The sequence below is a fragment of the Copadichromis virginalis genome, linkage group LG5 (genome assembly GCF_057382275.1).
Source record: "Copadichromis virginalis isolate Kocher_CV1m ecotype Utaka linkage group LG5, C_Virginalis_male_GT1.1, whole genome shotgun sequence".
Taxonomy (NCBI): domain Eukaryota; kingdom Metazoa; phylum Chordata; class Actinopteri; order Cichliformes; family Cichlidae; genus Copadichromis; species Copadichromis virginalis.
In genome coordinates this window covers 16,784,383-16,801,380 of record NC_140622.1, presented here as the reverse complement: position 1 = coordinate 16,801,380, position 16,998 = coordinate 16,784,383, and the positions used below count along the sequence as shown (strand labels likewise).

The 16,998-nt window shown below is 41.7% G+C and overlaps 1 protein-coding gene and 1 long non-coding RNA gene across 6 annotated transcripts in view; both read right to left on the bottom strand.

The window, feature by feature from the left end:
- Positions 1-10,265, bottom strand: part of LOC146709230 (calmodulin-binding transcription activator 1-like) — a 56,744-nt gene extending 46,479 nt beyond the window's left edge. For 2 of the 4 annotated variants that reach the window (XM_085456247.1, XM_085456248.1), the window contains exons 1-3: positions 9,909-10,258; positions 7,383-7,478; positions 2,254-2,357 (exon numbers count right to left, since the gene is read on the bottom strand). In XM_085456247.1, coding sequence (XP_085312373.1) covers positions 2,254-2,357; positions 7,383-7,478; positions 9,909-9,933 — 225 coding nt within the window. In that variant the 5' untranslated portion in view covers positions 9,934-10,258. Of the gene's footprint in view, positions 1-2,253; positions 2,358-7,382; positions 7,479-9,908 lie in introns of all 4 variants that reach the window. The other 2 variants (XM_085456245.1, XM_085456246.1) reach the window with 2 other exon arrangements.
- Positions 10,266-11,628: 1,363 nt separating this feature from the next.
- On the bottom strand, positions 11,629-15,268 carry LOC146709229 (uncharacterized). 2 transcript variants are annotated; one of them, XR_014920436.1, is made up of 5 exons: positions 15,003-15,268; positions 14,525-14,560; positions 13,999-14,151; positions 13,541-13,628; positions 11,629-12,951 (listed from the first exon to the last, which is right to left on the bottom strand). It is a non-coding gene; the product is annotated as an uncharacterized LOC146709229 (long non-coding RNA). The 2 variants fall into 2 exon arrangements; XR_014920435.1 differs by having other exon boundaries at positions 11,630-12,951; positions 14,525-15,267.
- Between the last annotated feature and the right edge of the window lie 1,730 nt (positions 15,269-16,998).

The following is a 16,998-nucleotide window of genomic DNA, read 5'->3' as shown; positions in this document are numbered from 1 at the left end:
AGTGATGCACATGCCAAGAAAAAGGTGAGACTAAGGACATATCAGATGAAGACATGTAAAGATTGAATCTGACTTAATAAGAGGCATTCTCGCTCAAACGAAGTCTTAATCTCTTTATCTATCACGCTCGTTTTTCGTAGCCTCACACACACACACACGCACACACACACACAAACTAAGGATAATCCTGATTCTGCATGGCTTTTATAAACAGCATGTAAAAACCCAAAAGCCATTGACGATGAGGACACCCAAAGCCAATTCTTGATTTGCTTATGTACAGACATATGGAAACAAAGAATTATATAGAAACACACACAAATGGATCTACACAGTAAATAATTACACACACACATGCATACAAATATTGAAGAGATGTGCCCAAGTAAATAAAATCTCCAAATTTAACAGCTGGCTTGACAGCTGATTGGTCCAGAAACCCCGCATCTAAAAATGTTTTGCATTACAATCTATTGTGGACATTCAACAGTACACGCAGATAAAATTTCAGGAAAATGCTAATTTAATATCCTATACGCTGATGACAAAAACTGGTAGATTTCTTTGAATGTCTGCAATTCAGACAGATTAAAAAAAAGTCAACAGACAGGGGAAAAAATCAATTCTTTTGTCGCAGCAGCTTCAAAATAATCAATGGCAATAATCTAGGGTTCCTTGCGCCGGATGCACAGGCTGAAATACATACATGCACTAAACGCACAGTGAGCATACACATGTCTCCCACTAAGAAAGCACTAAGCAAGAGGAGCAGCAGACACAATGGACTGTTTAAGTATGCGGAAAACTTTATGCCTGGGTGGAAGAGGAGCTTTGAAGAAATCCGCTGAGGGACAACCAACCTCCCCCTGAACTGAGCCTGCACCTCCTCATCAGAGAGGGAGAGAGAGGCATGGGGAGTGGTGTGTGTGTGGAGGAGGGGCAGTGGTACTGGGGGTGTAGAGACAGAAAGAGATGGAGAGAGAAGAGTTGGAAGGGAGACTTAGGGAGACAAGAAGGGAGTAAGGCCAGGAAAAGGGGCAGAAACAAGGTGTGCTCGTCTAATTCAGAGCATTGTCCACAATTGCTTGTGGTTGGCTGATGTGTGGAAGTCCCTAACCGGTAGCAGTCACGTTGCTCTGAAACACACCGCAAACACACACACACCGCACATGCACACTGCTTATTCATACAAACACACTGTTCAGTAGGCACCGTGCTTAACTATGACCTTCATTGAGATGGATTGCATGAAAAATGTAATGACTTTCCTGAGAGAAAAACCACAGGCCAAATCAGCTTTGCATTGCATAATAATGCTGGACTTGGTAATCAATAACACAAACACACATCCATAATGGAGTGCACAGTCTGCACATGGAGAAAATGTCTCAGCAGAGGCCAACCACATCACAATGGATGGAGGAAACCACCAGTGGAGGGGCTGTGCGATGCATAAACAAGGAGGTATTGACGATAAATGCCTGCAACCATTTCCACCCATCAGACACTTTTCTAAGCTAACAGCTTAAGTCTGGAAACAACATGCAACTCTGAAAAGCTTTTCGCACGCCCAAAATGTTCATCTCAGGGTTATCCTTGGCCCTAAGTAAATAGCTGTCCCGAACCTAACTTGACCCAATTTTACATTCTTGGCTAAGTTATCTATTGTTCACACAGCAAAGATGATGCTAATTTTGGCCTAGAGCAAAGCGATCTCTGCTCTTTATGAATGAATGGTAGCTGTGTTTGCTTTGGAGCCAAAAACATACAACAGTTTTATCAACTTTCTCTGGTTCCATAGCAAAAAATGTATCTTACTGACCAGACCTTCTTTGAACCTAGTAAAACGCAGCACTAGAAACAATCATATCTGTACCCTCATTCCTTGTTTTTTCAGCCTATAAGCCTTATTGTTTCAGACCTCAAATCCGCTGTTTCCTATGCCCTACCCCAGAATGGTTTTGGGTTACAAAGAAAAACAGACAGCAACATGCCAAATGGAATCTATACTCTGTCAGATTTTCGCTGTGAGTTCAGGTTGCTGATGGTTGTTTTTTGGGCTTTTTTTTTGTTACTTCCCAGTGTCACAGTTTTAGGATCCCATAATGAAAAGCTGCCATTGTGTTTGTTTACCTCCTCTTCATCTCTCAATGTGACATTAGTTAGAGATGAGTCATCAGCCAGGAAAAAAACAAAAACACTGTTCATCTTTCTGTCACAGATATTTCCCTCTTGAGTGTGTCTCATTCTCACCTCGTTGGTGTTCCAGCGATGGCGCTCCTTGGGCAGAGAGGAACATTTGGGTAGACACTCTAGCAGCTTCTTAGGAAGGTAAATCTTCAACTGGCCGGGCTCATCTGAGGTAGGGAAGAAAAAAAAGAAGAAGATTAAACAGGATAAATGACAGACGAGTAGAAAGAGAGGACTAATTGCACATTAGACACAAAGACACCTTGAGCAGAATAGCAGAATTCTTGGATATGGCAAAGGAAAATTATGAGTTAAAATTATAAGTACAATTTTAAAGGTTTGATGTGAGAGATGTGTTCTGTCCATCTTGTACTTGAGTGGGATATTTGAGATTTATCAGGAATATTTTTGGCATAGCAGTGGAAAGAGATGTCTGCAAGGAAGTCTGAATGAGAAACCGATGAAGTTGGGTTTAATATTTCCACATCATCTTTATGTCACTGGGCCTTAATATAGCTTATTATCTATGTGTGATTCAAAGTGCTACACATGAAAAGGAGAACAGAAGTCCTCCAGTCGAGGTAATCAAGTTAACAATAGCTAAGCTTGCAGAGGGAGTGGCGGCTGGGTTACTTTTGGACCGCAAGTGAAGATGCACCTGGGGCCCACCCACAAACAGATTTAGATAAAGAAGAATCCATTATCATACATTATCAGTGCATTTGGGGTTGATAACAATCACAGCTAATCACAGGGGCATTACTTATCCCCATTAAAAGCAATACTTTTCCCACAGTGTTACACACACAGTTTGGTAATGAAGTGGAGAACCCAGAATAGCTCTCCCTGTGATTTAACTAATATTCTTGTACAGGAGGCAGAGTGACGCGCGAGTAAGCAGGATCAGACCATGTACATACACATAGGGTAATGCGTCTATGTTAATCTGTTCAATAGAAATCTCCGTATTTCTAGTGTTACTAAACACTAGATAAACAAAATGCCCACTATTGAAATTTAGACCTTATTTTACTATAGTGCACATAATCTCTGTCTGTCTGTCTGCAAACTCCTACAGTCAGGACAGGAGCAATCACACTTGACACATATAGGTCCCTGAAGGGTTCACTAACCAACAGCTAGTCATTACAATAAAACCACTGTATTATTTTAATTTCACAATAAATTCTACGTTATCAATATTGAATATATTCATTACTAATATCCCCAAATTGTGACAGTATCAATAAACTGAAACAGTAAGTTTTGAAGTCAAGTTTACTATACTCTGTGATTGTATGAACTGGGATATACTAGTTAAAAGGTGCCAAAATTGATTTTTATTAAAATGCTAGCCAGATTTCTTCGCCTCTGGTTACAACCTCTTTGAGAAAATGTGTAAAAACTCTCGACAAAAAAAACATTGCAGGTTAATTTTGTTGTGTGTTTATTTATTCATCATCCACCACCCTTACATGAGTGAAAATTCAGAAATACAAGCTTCTAAACCCAAGTGCCTTTTTAAAAGGAATTATGGATGCTACCTTCTTTGCTGATTGGCGGATGGCAGTCAACGAGGTGAATATCAGGCTATATTTGTGTTAGGCTGATGAATCTTTACTGAATTCAAAATAGACACTGTAGTTTATTTTGAGTCAGTCCCACATACATTGTTTTTCTGAGCAAAAATAGCCTCCAAATGTTCACTGTTTTCTCCTGACTAATGTTTTCTAAAAACTACAGGGCCAAGCTTTTTTTTTTTTAGAAAATTGCTCTGCTTTTTTTTTTTTTACATAACAATATAATTGTGGCTCGTTTTCAAACATTTACGTAATTAGCAGAGGAACCAAAGGGCTGAGAGCCACAGACAGTTATACCTTATGCAGTATACAGTATAATTAATGTTGTGGAGGGCACTATATGAGATCGCCACGGCAGAAATATAGTCATACTTGACAGCAAAGCTGATTGTTGGTGTTGAATTACCAGTGAAACTACCCCTACTGTGCTTCTCTTCCTACTGCTGTGCGCGGAGAATCACCAAAATACCGAATAGGTGCAGGGAAGGTAAAAAAATAAATAAATAAATAAAATAAAATCCACCAAGTCTCAGCCTCAGGAAAATACCACCTCACCAGTGTGTCCACACAAAGACAGACCCCCTGTTATGTGTTTGTGAGTGTGTTCCCAACGGGTGTGCTTCTCAGAAGTCAAAGCGAGCAAGCACTCAAAGGTTATTGATAAGCATTTGAGTAGAGGGCGTCCATTCATGACTCCCCTGGGAAGATAGGAATTATACTCTACCTGAGGGAAGATGACAGAGCAAGAGAAAAAAGACAGATAGGTAAGGTGGGAGGGTCAGCATGGGAGACAGAGAGAGGCAAGATGACAAGGAGCCAGAAAGATGCTGTTAATGAAGAAAAAAAAAGAAATTTGGGAGACTGGAACAAACTAACACAAAGATGCAAAGAAGAAGAATAATTGCTGTAGCAGGACAGGGGAAGGGGCTATATGTGTGTGTGTGAGTGTGTGTGTGAGTGTAAGTAGCTATCTGAGCATGTGTGTGTGTGTGTTTGTGTCAGTAGGAAGTGTGTTCAGGCACGTATGCTCCCCCTAATCAATTATGCATTTATTAATAGAAGGCCTGAGAAGACAGAATTTCAAACAGCTGAACTGTGCAGCAGCTTAGTTAAACAGCTGAATGGTGCAGCTTAGTTAAAGCCTAATTTCTTTTTTAGCAGCACTCCAGCCTCTCTGCTATGAATGCCAATCAGCGTTTAGACCCCACCCCTCCTGGCTATAACCCCCTCCCTTCCTCTGCTGTTCTGAAGAATTCTCATCAGAGCCTCGCCTTTGAAATGTACCAGAACCACCACATCAAACAAGCCCGTTGCACATGCGCAGGCACGCATACACACACAAACACGCACGCATGCATACACATATGCATGCTCATACATACAAACAGACACATACAGCAGTGCCTGCTGATCAAAGAACACACATCACAGTATTTGTCCCAGAGTGACTTCTTCTTTTTTTTTTTAAACGAGTGACCTTGGTGCCCAAACCCCTTTCAAAGCACACCTTCATGGACACAACCATCATCTTAACCTGTCCTCGCATTTACTCTCCCTGCTAACGAGGAACGGAGGACCAACTTTGCAGATTTGTTGAAAGCTGATGAGCTTTTACACCCCAAAGAGTTGTATCTTGTATTTCTAACAATCCTGAACTAGAGAATGCGTCCCTGTTTTGAAAAGATTCAGCCTCAGTGCTGTTGCAATCGTCCTTTCCATCTGCTCCAAATGACTCTCGGTGGAGCCATACTATTGTGTGACATGGGGTAAAAACTTGTCTTTTGTTTTCTGGCTACCCAGGAAAATGAAGCATCCTGGGACCCAAGGAATGCACATCTAAATATGAAAATCCGACGCTGTTCGCCTTTACATTTGTATTTAAAATCATAAAACACTTTCAATACCTGCATTGCTTCGTGCGAGTCCCTCAGCAGCACGCCACAAATTCTGGGTGTACACAGATCACTCACTCACTTGCTAATCTAGTAAAAACGAGTCCAAAAGAGTGACAATGCCTGAATGCTAATGTGAAACTGATGGCTCATTAAGTCATATAGAGGTATGTGAGCTAAAGACCGAAAATGTTCGACCAAAGTGAAACATTGCTTTGGGTACACTATCAAATGCCACCATTTAGACTGGAATCACACAGAAGAGCGGCCTCCGACTGATGAATATTTTACCTCATAAAACTGTCATCTCCATATTTAACACAGAAACAAGCCAATGCCCTTGTGAGATGGCTGTCAGTTAATTATAAAACTCTCCTCAGTAAAGAGAGAGAAAAACGCTCCAAATGCAACTCTTAACTCTCCCCCTACTGATATTAGGAGGCGTCAGGGGAAATTTTCACATTTTCCCCCTTTTCGGGATAAAATTAATGTGACAGAAAGAAAGGCTCATTGCACAGCAGCTAGATAGAGGGATGGCAGGGAGGAGGGTGAGAGGAGGGCAGCAGGGAGAGCCAGGGCACGGAGAAGATGGTTTGGGGGGTGGGGGTGGCATGGAATGAGTGAGAGTGCAGGAAGAGGGGAGGAGAGACGAGAAAAAGAGGGAGAGCAGGGGGCGGAGGGGGGGGAGATAGAGAGATGGGCGTGCATGCTAATTTTATCATTCTGCTGATAAACTTTTCCTCCAGTAATCCTCCAGCTGGGACGTGAGAACAGATAGGAGACAGGGATAGGCTCGGGAAGCCTTGGTTTTTATTAAACAGTCATCAGAAATAGAACCCTCTATTCTATTCTATTCTATTCAGTCCAGCTTTCATTCCCTGTTCAGCATGGTCTGGTGCAGAAATGAATAAGGGGTTGAAGTAAGGGGTGGACAGGGTTGTTGTTGGGGTGGGTGGTGTTTAAATATACCCCCCAACACCACCACCACAACCACCACACTCCTAACCCCCTCCACTGCTAGCCATCACTTCACTAAATGTCCGTCTGCTCCTCCTCGCATCTGTTTATTTTCCTCCAATTTGTCCCTCTAACACACATGCACACAGAGGCACACACATGCATTTGCTCCATGTCCTCTGGAATCAATAGCCAATCAAAGCAATCATTGCCTTTATAGTCTGTCTAACAGACAAAAGCAATCGCACACATGCTTGCTACACACTCACACACATCCGCGGCCATGCACCGACCCCAGATTACACACTCCATCTCACTTCTAGTTTAACAAGGCCCATTGAGGATTATAGATACATAATGCCATGTGTACAGATTAGGTGTGACAATAAACTACTGACAGCCAAAGTAAGCCCTGCCTTCTGTATGGCTATGTGCAGGAGTGTGTGCGTGTGCCCACTAATACTGTACTGGCATGCATGAATAAACATGATGTGTAACAGGGCTGAATTGGAATGACGTCTCAGCAGAGAGAAATAGAGATAGTGTGTGTATGTGTGTTTGTGCGTATGCGTAAGAGTGATCAGTTACAGGGCAGATGAGGAGGAGACCTCAGTTCCCGCATCGCATCATTCTGCCAGAAGGCTTTTATGCTTGCTCCCAGAGTCACCCTGTGCTACAGACAAATGTGCGGGTGGCACTTAAACACCCTCACAGACAGACATGCACACACAAACTGCGCCAAGAGTGTTTGTGTGACTCTTACTGTTGGCTTCAGTGTCGTCACTCTTGGGAGGGGTGTGTCCAGTGTAGCCAACAGCAATCCTGACCATTCGCTCTGGATTTCTTATCTTCTTCAGTCCTACAAAAAGAGAAAAAGAAGAAGAAGAAAAAAAAAACAGGGACATATTTAGGAGACACTTCAGGCTTTGGTTTCCTTGGCAGTCGTACACCTCACCTCAATCTTTCTCCTCTAAAGCCCAGAAACAAAACTCCAAGTGATATGCATGTGGGCTGATCCATTTTCTGATCCACTAACTTGCATCCATCGTGTCCCCTGATCGATTGGCCACAGAAGATACACTGCCTCTGTGTGTGTGACTAACTTGTTCCCAGCTTTAGTTTCTCTTCACTCTCATCATTTCTCTGTTTCCCTGACCACTGTTGCTATGATACAAAGTAGACCAACCAGCACAGAGGGAGATGGTCTTCCAGGCTATATGGTGGATGTTGTTCTGATGCCCACTGGTGCCATCCACATCTACCAGGCAGGGGGAAGAGTGGAAGGCTGTCTCCTGCCTTCGTCGCCACAATTCATTTGGCTTTCATTCAGCAAGGCTCAGACTTTTAAATCATTATACCCAGACTACACGCAACACTGAAGGGGCAATGGATAAAACTCCAACACACTGTGAATCTGTTTGCGTGAGTAGGTAGGGTATAGTATGGGCAGGGGGGAAGGTTTAATATTTATGTGGTACACTGCCTGCTGATCTGCCCATGGGCCTTTTGTCTCATCAACAGTTCTAGTCTTTTCACGCAACGGGACTCTCAACCCACGGCCTTCCTTTCGCCTTTGGCAACACTCTGCATGCTTGCTTGCACGACTTTGCGTGCCTGACTTTAAGTGCTGTACACACGATGTACTGCAGAAATGCATGACGGTAGTTCAAGTGTTGCCAAAAATTGCCCCTTTGAGAAATCGTGCTCAGTGTTGCTCCCTAGTGGAGAGAGTGCTGAAAGCTCTCGCTGACAATTTTACTACAGCTTTGATTATTTACCCCCCCCCCCCCCCCCCCCCCAAAAAAAGAGTTTTCCATTAATTAATTAATTAATTTTAATTGCTAAGGAACTGTGGTGTCTGTAGCAAGGGTTCTCAAACTTTTTGAGGCGAGGGAGAAGATATTCTCAGGACTGCCTCACAAAAACTAAAAACAATTTAGATGGTTTAGGTGTAACATCACTTTTCAGAGCAAGCTGATAATGAAAGGTATGCAACAGCAAGAACTGTCTATTAGACACTGAGAGAAATGACTGGTTTCATGACAGATTGACAGGATGTGTCATAGCCATATCAGGGTTTATATTGGGCCAACACAAAGGGAGGGAGTAATGTACACAATATGCTTGTTTTGTTGGCATAAATGGTCCCCCATCTGTGTATATATATATCCACTTTTTAATGAAACAACACAATTTTATGATCTACTATAAATTAATTTGGGACACCTGAGGGGGACAGACCCCGTTTAGAGAGCCATTGATCATTTACAACACAGTCTGCTGCTAAGTTTGCTGCCCTCTTTTGTAAATTTAACCCTTCGTGGCATCAGCAGTGCTTTAAAGACACAAAACGAAAGAGGCGCTGTGAACAGAGTAACAACCAGGGGGTATTTATAAAGAAATGTCAAACACCACGAGTAAAGAACTCACAAGTTGACACAGAGATAACATTGCAACCCTTAAATAATTCATGAATGAATAAATAGTAGTCTCAATGAAATGGTGACTGTGTGTGAGAGATGATAACGACCTCAAGAGTTTACTTAAGGGAGTAAAAACACAAACAAACAACGACCACAAATGGGGGGGGGGGGGCTGGAATCATTATGACCTAAAACTGACACACATACACACCAACCCCTCCCAAACCTATATGCAGCCAAATTCTCACCTTCAGCGCCTTAGCAACCATAAGGACACATTAACACTGAAGGGACAAAACACACTCACACACACCGAAACACACACCGATTGTGATTAAATAAATACACAGCTGGTCGAGGAGGTTGCGTGCCTGTCAGGAAAGAAATTAGCAATTCAGTGGTCTACTTTATGCTTAAAGAGAGACACGGACACACACACACGCACACACACACACACACACACACACAGAGCAGCATCTGAATTCCTTCAGCGTGAACCACTCTTCTCTTTTCCTCTCATCCTCCATCCCCTTAATGCTAAATGCTTAAAAAGCATTCATAAGCCAGCTACTCGAGGGGGAAACGCTGGCAAGCATCGGACGGTGAAAAACTACCGTATCCCGAATCAGCCAGAGCCCACCGACAGGACAACTCTCCTCCTGTTATTTATTTGCTTTCGGTTAACCGTGCTCCACACAGTCGCTGGTTCAGCACCAGCCTCGGTGTTTTCGGGACGGGCTAAAGGAGAGGGAAAGCCCCGCCGCTATCTCTGCCCTCCTCTATCCCTCCGTCCCTTCCTAGCCTCGCATGAAACCCGAAGAGCGGGACTCCGGCACCTTAAATAAAAACCGTTATTTCTCTCTTACCTTCCGGCTTGTTTTCGGCAGCCATTTCCCCTCCGCCGCGCGCCTCATCCCTCCTCCTCCTCCTCTTCCTCCTCCTCCTCGACTCGACCTAGTGGTAGTGGGAGGGGGGGGTGGTGATGGTGCCGGTGAGGGAGGTGGGGGGGAGGACCACGCGCGTGCACAACGAGGACAGCTCAAGGAGGGGGGCGGGGCTGAGAAGAAGGGGTGGGGAGGGTGAGCCTGCCGCGTTCAGCGCGGCTATTGGTCCAAACAGAGAGGACTGACAGCGGGGATCCGTGATGGTGACTCGCGGAATTCACCATCCCTCCGCTTGTTCCCCTTGACCACGCCCCCTCCTCGCCGTTCACGCGCACTCTTTCTCTCTCTCTCTCTCCCTCTTACCCCTCTCACGTCACTGAACGACGTCTGTATTCGAGGACACCTTGACAGCCTCCCACAGCATCATCATCATGCTCATCATCATCTTCTCTCCCTCACACACACACGCGCACACACACACTCGCACGCGCACAACAGGCCTACACACATATACGTTACGCGCGCACAGAAACTCTCGCTAGCGAGCGCGCGCTCATTTCTTCACACGCAAACCCAGTGGACTGTTGAGAAAATGCGATGTAAGGTCGCGTCTCGCCATAAATTATGAACCCCTCTTGAATCTAAATGAAAAGAACTGCCTGAAAGAGAGTTTTTTGACGCGCGTGGGCTGCCGGGTGCTGTCATTCGCCGTGGTGCTGAAGCTCGCGGTGCTGAAAGGACAGCTCCACACGCGCCTACACAGAGCTGCGTGCACTCACTACCTGCTTTCTTTGAGCCATGTTATTAAATGGGAGCCATGGCAGGTCAGATGAAAACTTGTGGGGTGGAAGGAAAAAAAAACATGCCCTCCTCCATACTCGTCCTCCTGCTCAGCGTGCGGGATGAAATGTCGCTGCTGATATCTTTGCGTAAAGTTTAGTTTATAACGAGCCTATCACAATATCCTCACTGACAGGCTATTTATAATTCTGCCGTTTTATGCGATGCTATCCTTTTCTAAATAGTAGGGCTTAACTGGGATCATTATGTTCTCGTTTCCAGCCCACACTGTCACTCTGTGCCTCGGGGTAGAATATCGCCTTTGCACCAAAGCCTTGTGTTTGACAGAGACAATCCTCTCCACAGACACGCTTCACGGAAAACAGAGGTTTTGAATGGTTCGTCCTCGGCTACGTGTGCTTTGCGCAGCCTCGGGGTGCAGAGACACACTAGGTACTCGAGATCAGCGGAATTCAGAGATGGTGAACGACAACGACAAACGTGTAGCGGTGTAATAAGAAAGAAAGCAAATGTTTAATGTTGCATTTATGTTATTTATGTCAGGGTGGAGCTCACTGTTCATACCAACACAGTATGGCACTTTCTATTCAGCCAAAGATGAGATTACTTTTTAACCAAAAATATATAGTACTTCAAGAGTACTGGATACATGAGTAATCACTGGCACTTGTCCAGTGTTATGGTGAAGAACACTGAAAAAAATATGTTGTTGGATTTACTTAATTCAATGGTGGACATTTGTTGCACACAGATGTTTTGCTTTGGCAGCAACTTAAACAATTGAGTTAAATTAACACAATTTATTCATGTTCAATAAACCTGTGCAATTTGTGTTGATAAAATGTGACTTAAACATGTTTTGATGAAGTAATTTGAGCTCTTGAAATATTTTAATCCTTCACAATTTTCTCACTTTATCCCAACACCATTCAATAACTTTTACCCAATACTACTTGGTCACTTAAATACTACATGTTATCTTCAAATTACATTTTGCTATTATATTCTAGTATCAAATACACAATTTTCAAATGGAGGCCTTATAACAGATTGTATTGTTCTCTTCCAAGATGGTTGCTGGCATCCACCAGTAACCTTTAAAAACAAAATGTCTAATTTCACTGCAGTAGGTAAAGAATTAAACTGACATTACTCCTCTACTGAATCTATATAAATCAACAGTTAAATAATGTCAGTTCTTCCGTGTTCTCTGGAATCAATCACAGCAAAGAAATTAGACTCTTTCTTTTGAAAAATGTTGGGAAAGAACAAATCAAAACATTCTATTTAAGGCCTCTGACATCAAGATTCAGTTAAACAACAATTATAACTAAACAATTTGAGGTAATGTTAGTTTCCATTAACATTAAATTAGGTTACTGAATTGGCAAACACCTTCCTATTAACATTACCCATTTTACCCCAATAACTAAAGAAATTAGCACTTGCAGGTCAAAAACTTTATTCAAGAGATGCAAAAATAACATTGATACAGTGACTGTCAAAAAATACAGCACTGATCATACTGTGACATCTTGGTTCAAAACAGCACACTTAGAAATATTCAACGTTCTTTACTTCAACTGAATGAAACTGAAAATACCATTTCACACGACCCATATGGGATATTTAGACTGTATAACTGTTCATGCTACATCTCTTCACTAGTAAAAGAAAGAAAAAATACAAAGAGAAATTTAAAAATGCTGCCAAACAGACAAACAGAGAACTTGTACAGAGCAAAAGGAAAAACAAACAACAACAACAAAAACAGCTCGTCCTCATGGCAGTTGCAGAGTATATAAAAATGAACCCTGCGATCTGCTCCTGGAATTGAGCTTCAAAAATGCAGCAGAACAAGTGTGAGATTTAAATGTCCTCTCACCTAGAGCTGATCACCTCACATGCATAACAGTGAGCTTCGTTGCAGGAGCAGTTTTGTCTTAGTTGTGAGCTTTTCTTGAGAGCTGAGTTGCATCCAACTCCATTACCACCCATTGAATCACCTCAAAAGTGTAGCAGAGCTGTGATGGGTAACTCATATTGAAGGAATAAAAAAGGTCCAAACAGCATGGCTACTGCAAAGGTCACGTTATCCAGATCTTGAAGAACTACTATACCCTCGATGATGATGCCAACATCAGAAAAGTCATTGCCTGGCGCATCTCTGGAGACAGATGTTCATTGTGGTTTTCTCAATCTGTGCAGTGGCCTCAGTCAAGTCCTGGTTAAACACAAAACATTTTTTTAAGATTCCCTTTTAAACTCATCTCTTTTGAATCTACCAGTTCTAATGTTAGAGTAATTTAAACCATAGTAAATAGCTATAGCCAAAGAGTGGCCTGCCATGCTGCCATTCATGGTCTAACAGAGTTTCTAAGACAGAGTGAAAAACATAATAATTTCAAATGCTTTACATTAGTTTTTGTTAGAAAGACACCGGCCCATCAGAAATCCAGGTTATGTCACTCAGAAGATGTTAGAATTTAGACTTTCAGCCCCACAATTTGGTTAGCTGTTGGTCAGTTGGTCTTTTTTTTTTTTTTCAAACAAAAGCTAATGTAAATACTGGTGGGATTTTTCTTTGTTCACTAGAATGACAAATTTAAAGTTTTTTCACACTGATGTGACCCCTAATACAGGGGTGGGGGTGGGGCCTCAAGGGCCGGCGGCCGAGTTCACTACTAGGCCTCATGTGAACTTCAAATTATTAAAGAGGACTACTGGTCCTAACTGGTCCAATGAGGATCAAGTGGATAACTAAATGCATTTTAAAATGTTGCAAAGCCACAATCTACTCATAAAACACTCACCATGAACTCCTGCACCAAGATGTTGCAATTGTCTTTCACACAGATGCGGAGCACTTTGATGAGACTCCCTTTGAGCATTAATGTCATCCTAAAGTATTATAACAAAGAAAACAGAGATTTGTGAACTTTTCAGTAGCACAGAAGAAAATGATCCCAGACAAAAACTTGACTTTTTAAACCAGTCAACATGCAACACCAGCATCTACAAAGCAATATCAAAAATTCCTGTTTGACATCAACTTTATGGATATATAGTTTCCAGAACATTTATTTTTAAAAAAAGATCAATTTTTCTCAGTGGGCCAGTAAATGCATGACAAAAAAGAATGGCATCCTTTTAGTGGAATCAGTACTCACAGGTAATAGTTGACTGTTTCAATGGATGCAGCATAAAAATCTTTTACTGACCTAATGCAATACATATACACTTTGTAGTTAAAGAATTTTAAAGTTCTTACTGTCATCATGGCAGCTACATCCTTTAGCTTTGTGCCCTGTTCCCCCGATCACTTTGCAAACACTTTCAGCAGACTGTCAGAGAGAAACTCAGCTCCGTCAGAAACCTTGACTGTAAAGGCATGGTTGGGATGCACTGGAATGCTGCATTTTATCTGAAATAACATTTTGAAATTTTGAAATAACAGCAGGCACTGTGCTTGGTTAATCAGTAATGTTTTGTTGAATAAAAACTGTGTTTCCAGATCTTATGGGATTAAAAAAATCCAAAGATGTTTGTTTCTGATTTGCAACCCAAGAACCCACAAGTTACAACCTCATTTTAGTTCAAGTGTGCATTAATGTGAGTCCAGTAATCACCTTTCTGACAATACATACAGGTATAAGTTAAACCTATGGCAGATTTTGGATTTCTCAGTTGTTTTAATAGGGTGGTCTATTTGTGTATGCATGCACCTAATAATTATAAAAAACCTATTATAATTAAGTTACAGAAACCTTAAGCGAAAATAGAATATACTTTCTTACCATAACACCTTGAACCCACAATCCATCAGCTGACTCCTGGTGAAATGCAGAATAGATGTGGTCTCTCAATGCGCAGCAAAAAAAACAAAAAGAAAAGGACAGCAGGTGAGGGCAGGAGGGGTAGGGATGTAAGCTAGCATAATGCCGCTAATGATATTAGCTAAAGCTGTTCAATGTCCAAAATCTCACTAACACCACGGTGCAGTAAATACACAATGTAACTGAAGAGTCAGTTGACAAATCTATTCACACAGAAAACCAAATTATGTTATGAGTTCCTCGTAATTAGGTTTAATGTGATATTACGGCTCTTGTGCCAAAGACAAATTCAAATGAAAAAGCGCCAATTCTTTGATAACAGATAAAACAGCAAATAAGCTAATGGCTCTTTTTTAGCATGTTACATGGCGACACTCTAGACGTTTAACTACATTTGGCTGAAATATGGTAAATATTAATTAAAAAAATCAAGACATACCAAAAACGTAGAGTTGGCTGCTCGACTTGACTGAGATGGATGCCTTTTTTGAACCACGATCCAAAGCCCGCGAGATGAAATCACGCGTGGTTTCACGAGATTTAACGTTGCTATCTTATTGACTTACTTCACCTGAACATGATATGAACAATTTAATACACCCTTTCTGCATATCATGTAGTTTTTACACTATATAGTTACATTTATCTTTAAAACATGAGGTAATTGTGTTAAATACATGCAAGATGCTTACATAAATCCAAGAGATGGCCAGTCCCTTTTTTTCAGTGAACAGGGGTGTTAAACATATGGCCTGGGGCCTGGAAGCGGCCCACTAGAGGGTCCAATTGGCCCACTGGATGACTTTGCAAAGTGTGATCAAGTCATTATTAACTCAATGTGTTTTTTTCTTTCATGAGAGATTTATATTGTTCCTGGTGTGATGCCAGCGTTATTATACAAGAGTGAAAATGTACAGAAAATAACAAATGTTAGATCCCGGTAGGTTGTTTGGATCATAAAGACATAAAACACTCACAAAAAACTTTTATTTCCCCACAAAAACTCCACATGTGGAGGTTTTGTGAGTTTATAGCCTCACTATGATCTTTAAATTGTAATGCACATGCAATGACGGTGTAATGACCATGTCAGATGTACTTTTCTTAAGAAATTTCAGACTTTTCACCTTTTTTGTAAAGCAATGGCTGGTTAAATGCGACTTTTAGAAAGAAATGTTTTCAAAGTGTTTTGTAGAGAAATTAACTGGGGTGTTTGTTTTTTCATATGTTATTATGCAAAGGTTTTGGTAGTCCCAGCCTACTTAAGATCAAACTGGGCTGACATGAAGTAAAATGAATTTGTCAGCCCTGGTTTAGAGAGTGAATCACATGATGGTCTTAGGTTTTTTTCATGTAATATCACCTGTTTCATGTTAATATATACTCACTTATTAACATGAGCTAATCCAGGGGGTAAATGTTTTATATATGTTTTAATTGGTGTGTGGAAGTGTATACGCACTTCTATAAATGAGATGAGAAATAGGTTATCCCATATTTGGGAAATTCTTTCATTGCAACAGTTGAAATTCACAGGGCAAGAGGTGGGGTACAGCCAGAACAGGTAGCCAGTCTGTTACATGGCCAGTTGATCAATAATAATAATAATAATAATAATAATAATAATAATAATAATGATGATAATAATAATAATAATAATAATAATAATAATAATAATAATAATAATGTGTGGTCTTTCTGGAAGCTGAATAATTCGGTTAAGGATGTTGCTCTGTTGCCTGTCTAGTGAGTGGTGCAGAGGGTGGTTAAGGTTTTTCTGTGATTTTAGCTTCAAAAATATTCCGGGTTGCAGACAATAACAGAGCCAGCTTTCCTAAACAATTATACAGTCTATCCGTGTCACCAGCTCTGATGCTTCTCATCCCGCAGCAGCACGCTGTGCTCACCACAACTGAGTGAGAAAAAACTCCAAGATTCTGCTGCACACATTGAAGGATCTCAGCTTCCTTAGCAAAACAGAGCCTGAACAGTCTGTGTTGACTTTCCATTTGAGCTTTTTGTCAATGCAGGTGCCCAGGTACTTGTACTCCTCCACATTAACATCCTGTCCCACACGGGTCGTGTAACTGTCTGTTTCCTTCTTAAATTGATCACCATCTCTCTTCTGAGCTATTAACATTCAGAAACAGAGGATTCCTGTTAGACCACTCTACAAAACCGTCCACTAGCGCTCTGCAAACCTCGTCCTGCCCATCACTAATACATCCAACCACTGCAGAACTGTCAGAGTATTTCTGTAGGTGGCATGACCTGGAGTTGTGCTGAGAGTCTGAGGTGTACAAGGTGAACAGGAATGAAGACAGCACTGTCCCCTGTGGAGCTCCTGTACCGCATATCACCTGATCTCAAAGAGCACTGCACATTTTCACATACTGCAGCTGGTCTTTTTGGTTGTCAGTAATTCATGAGTTGTT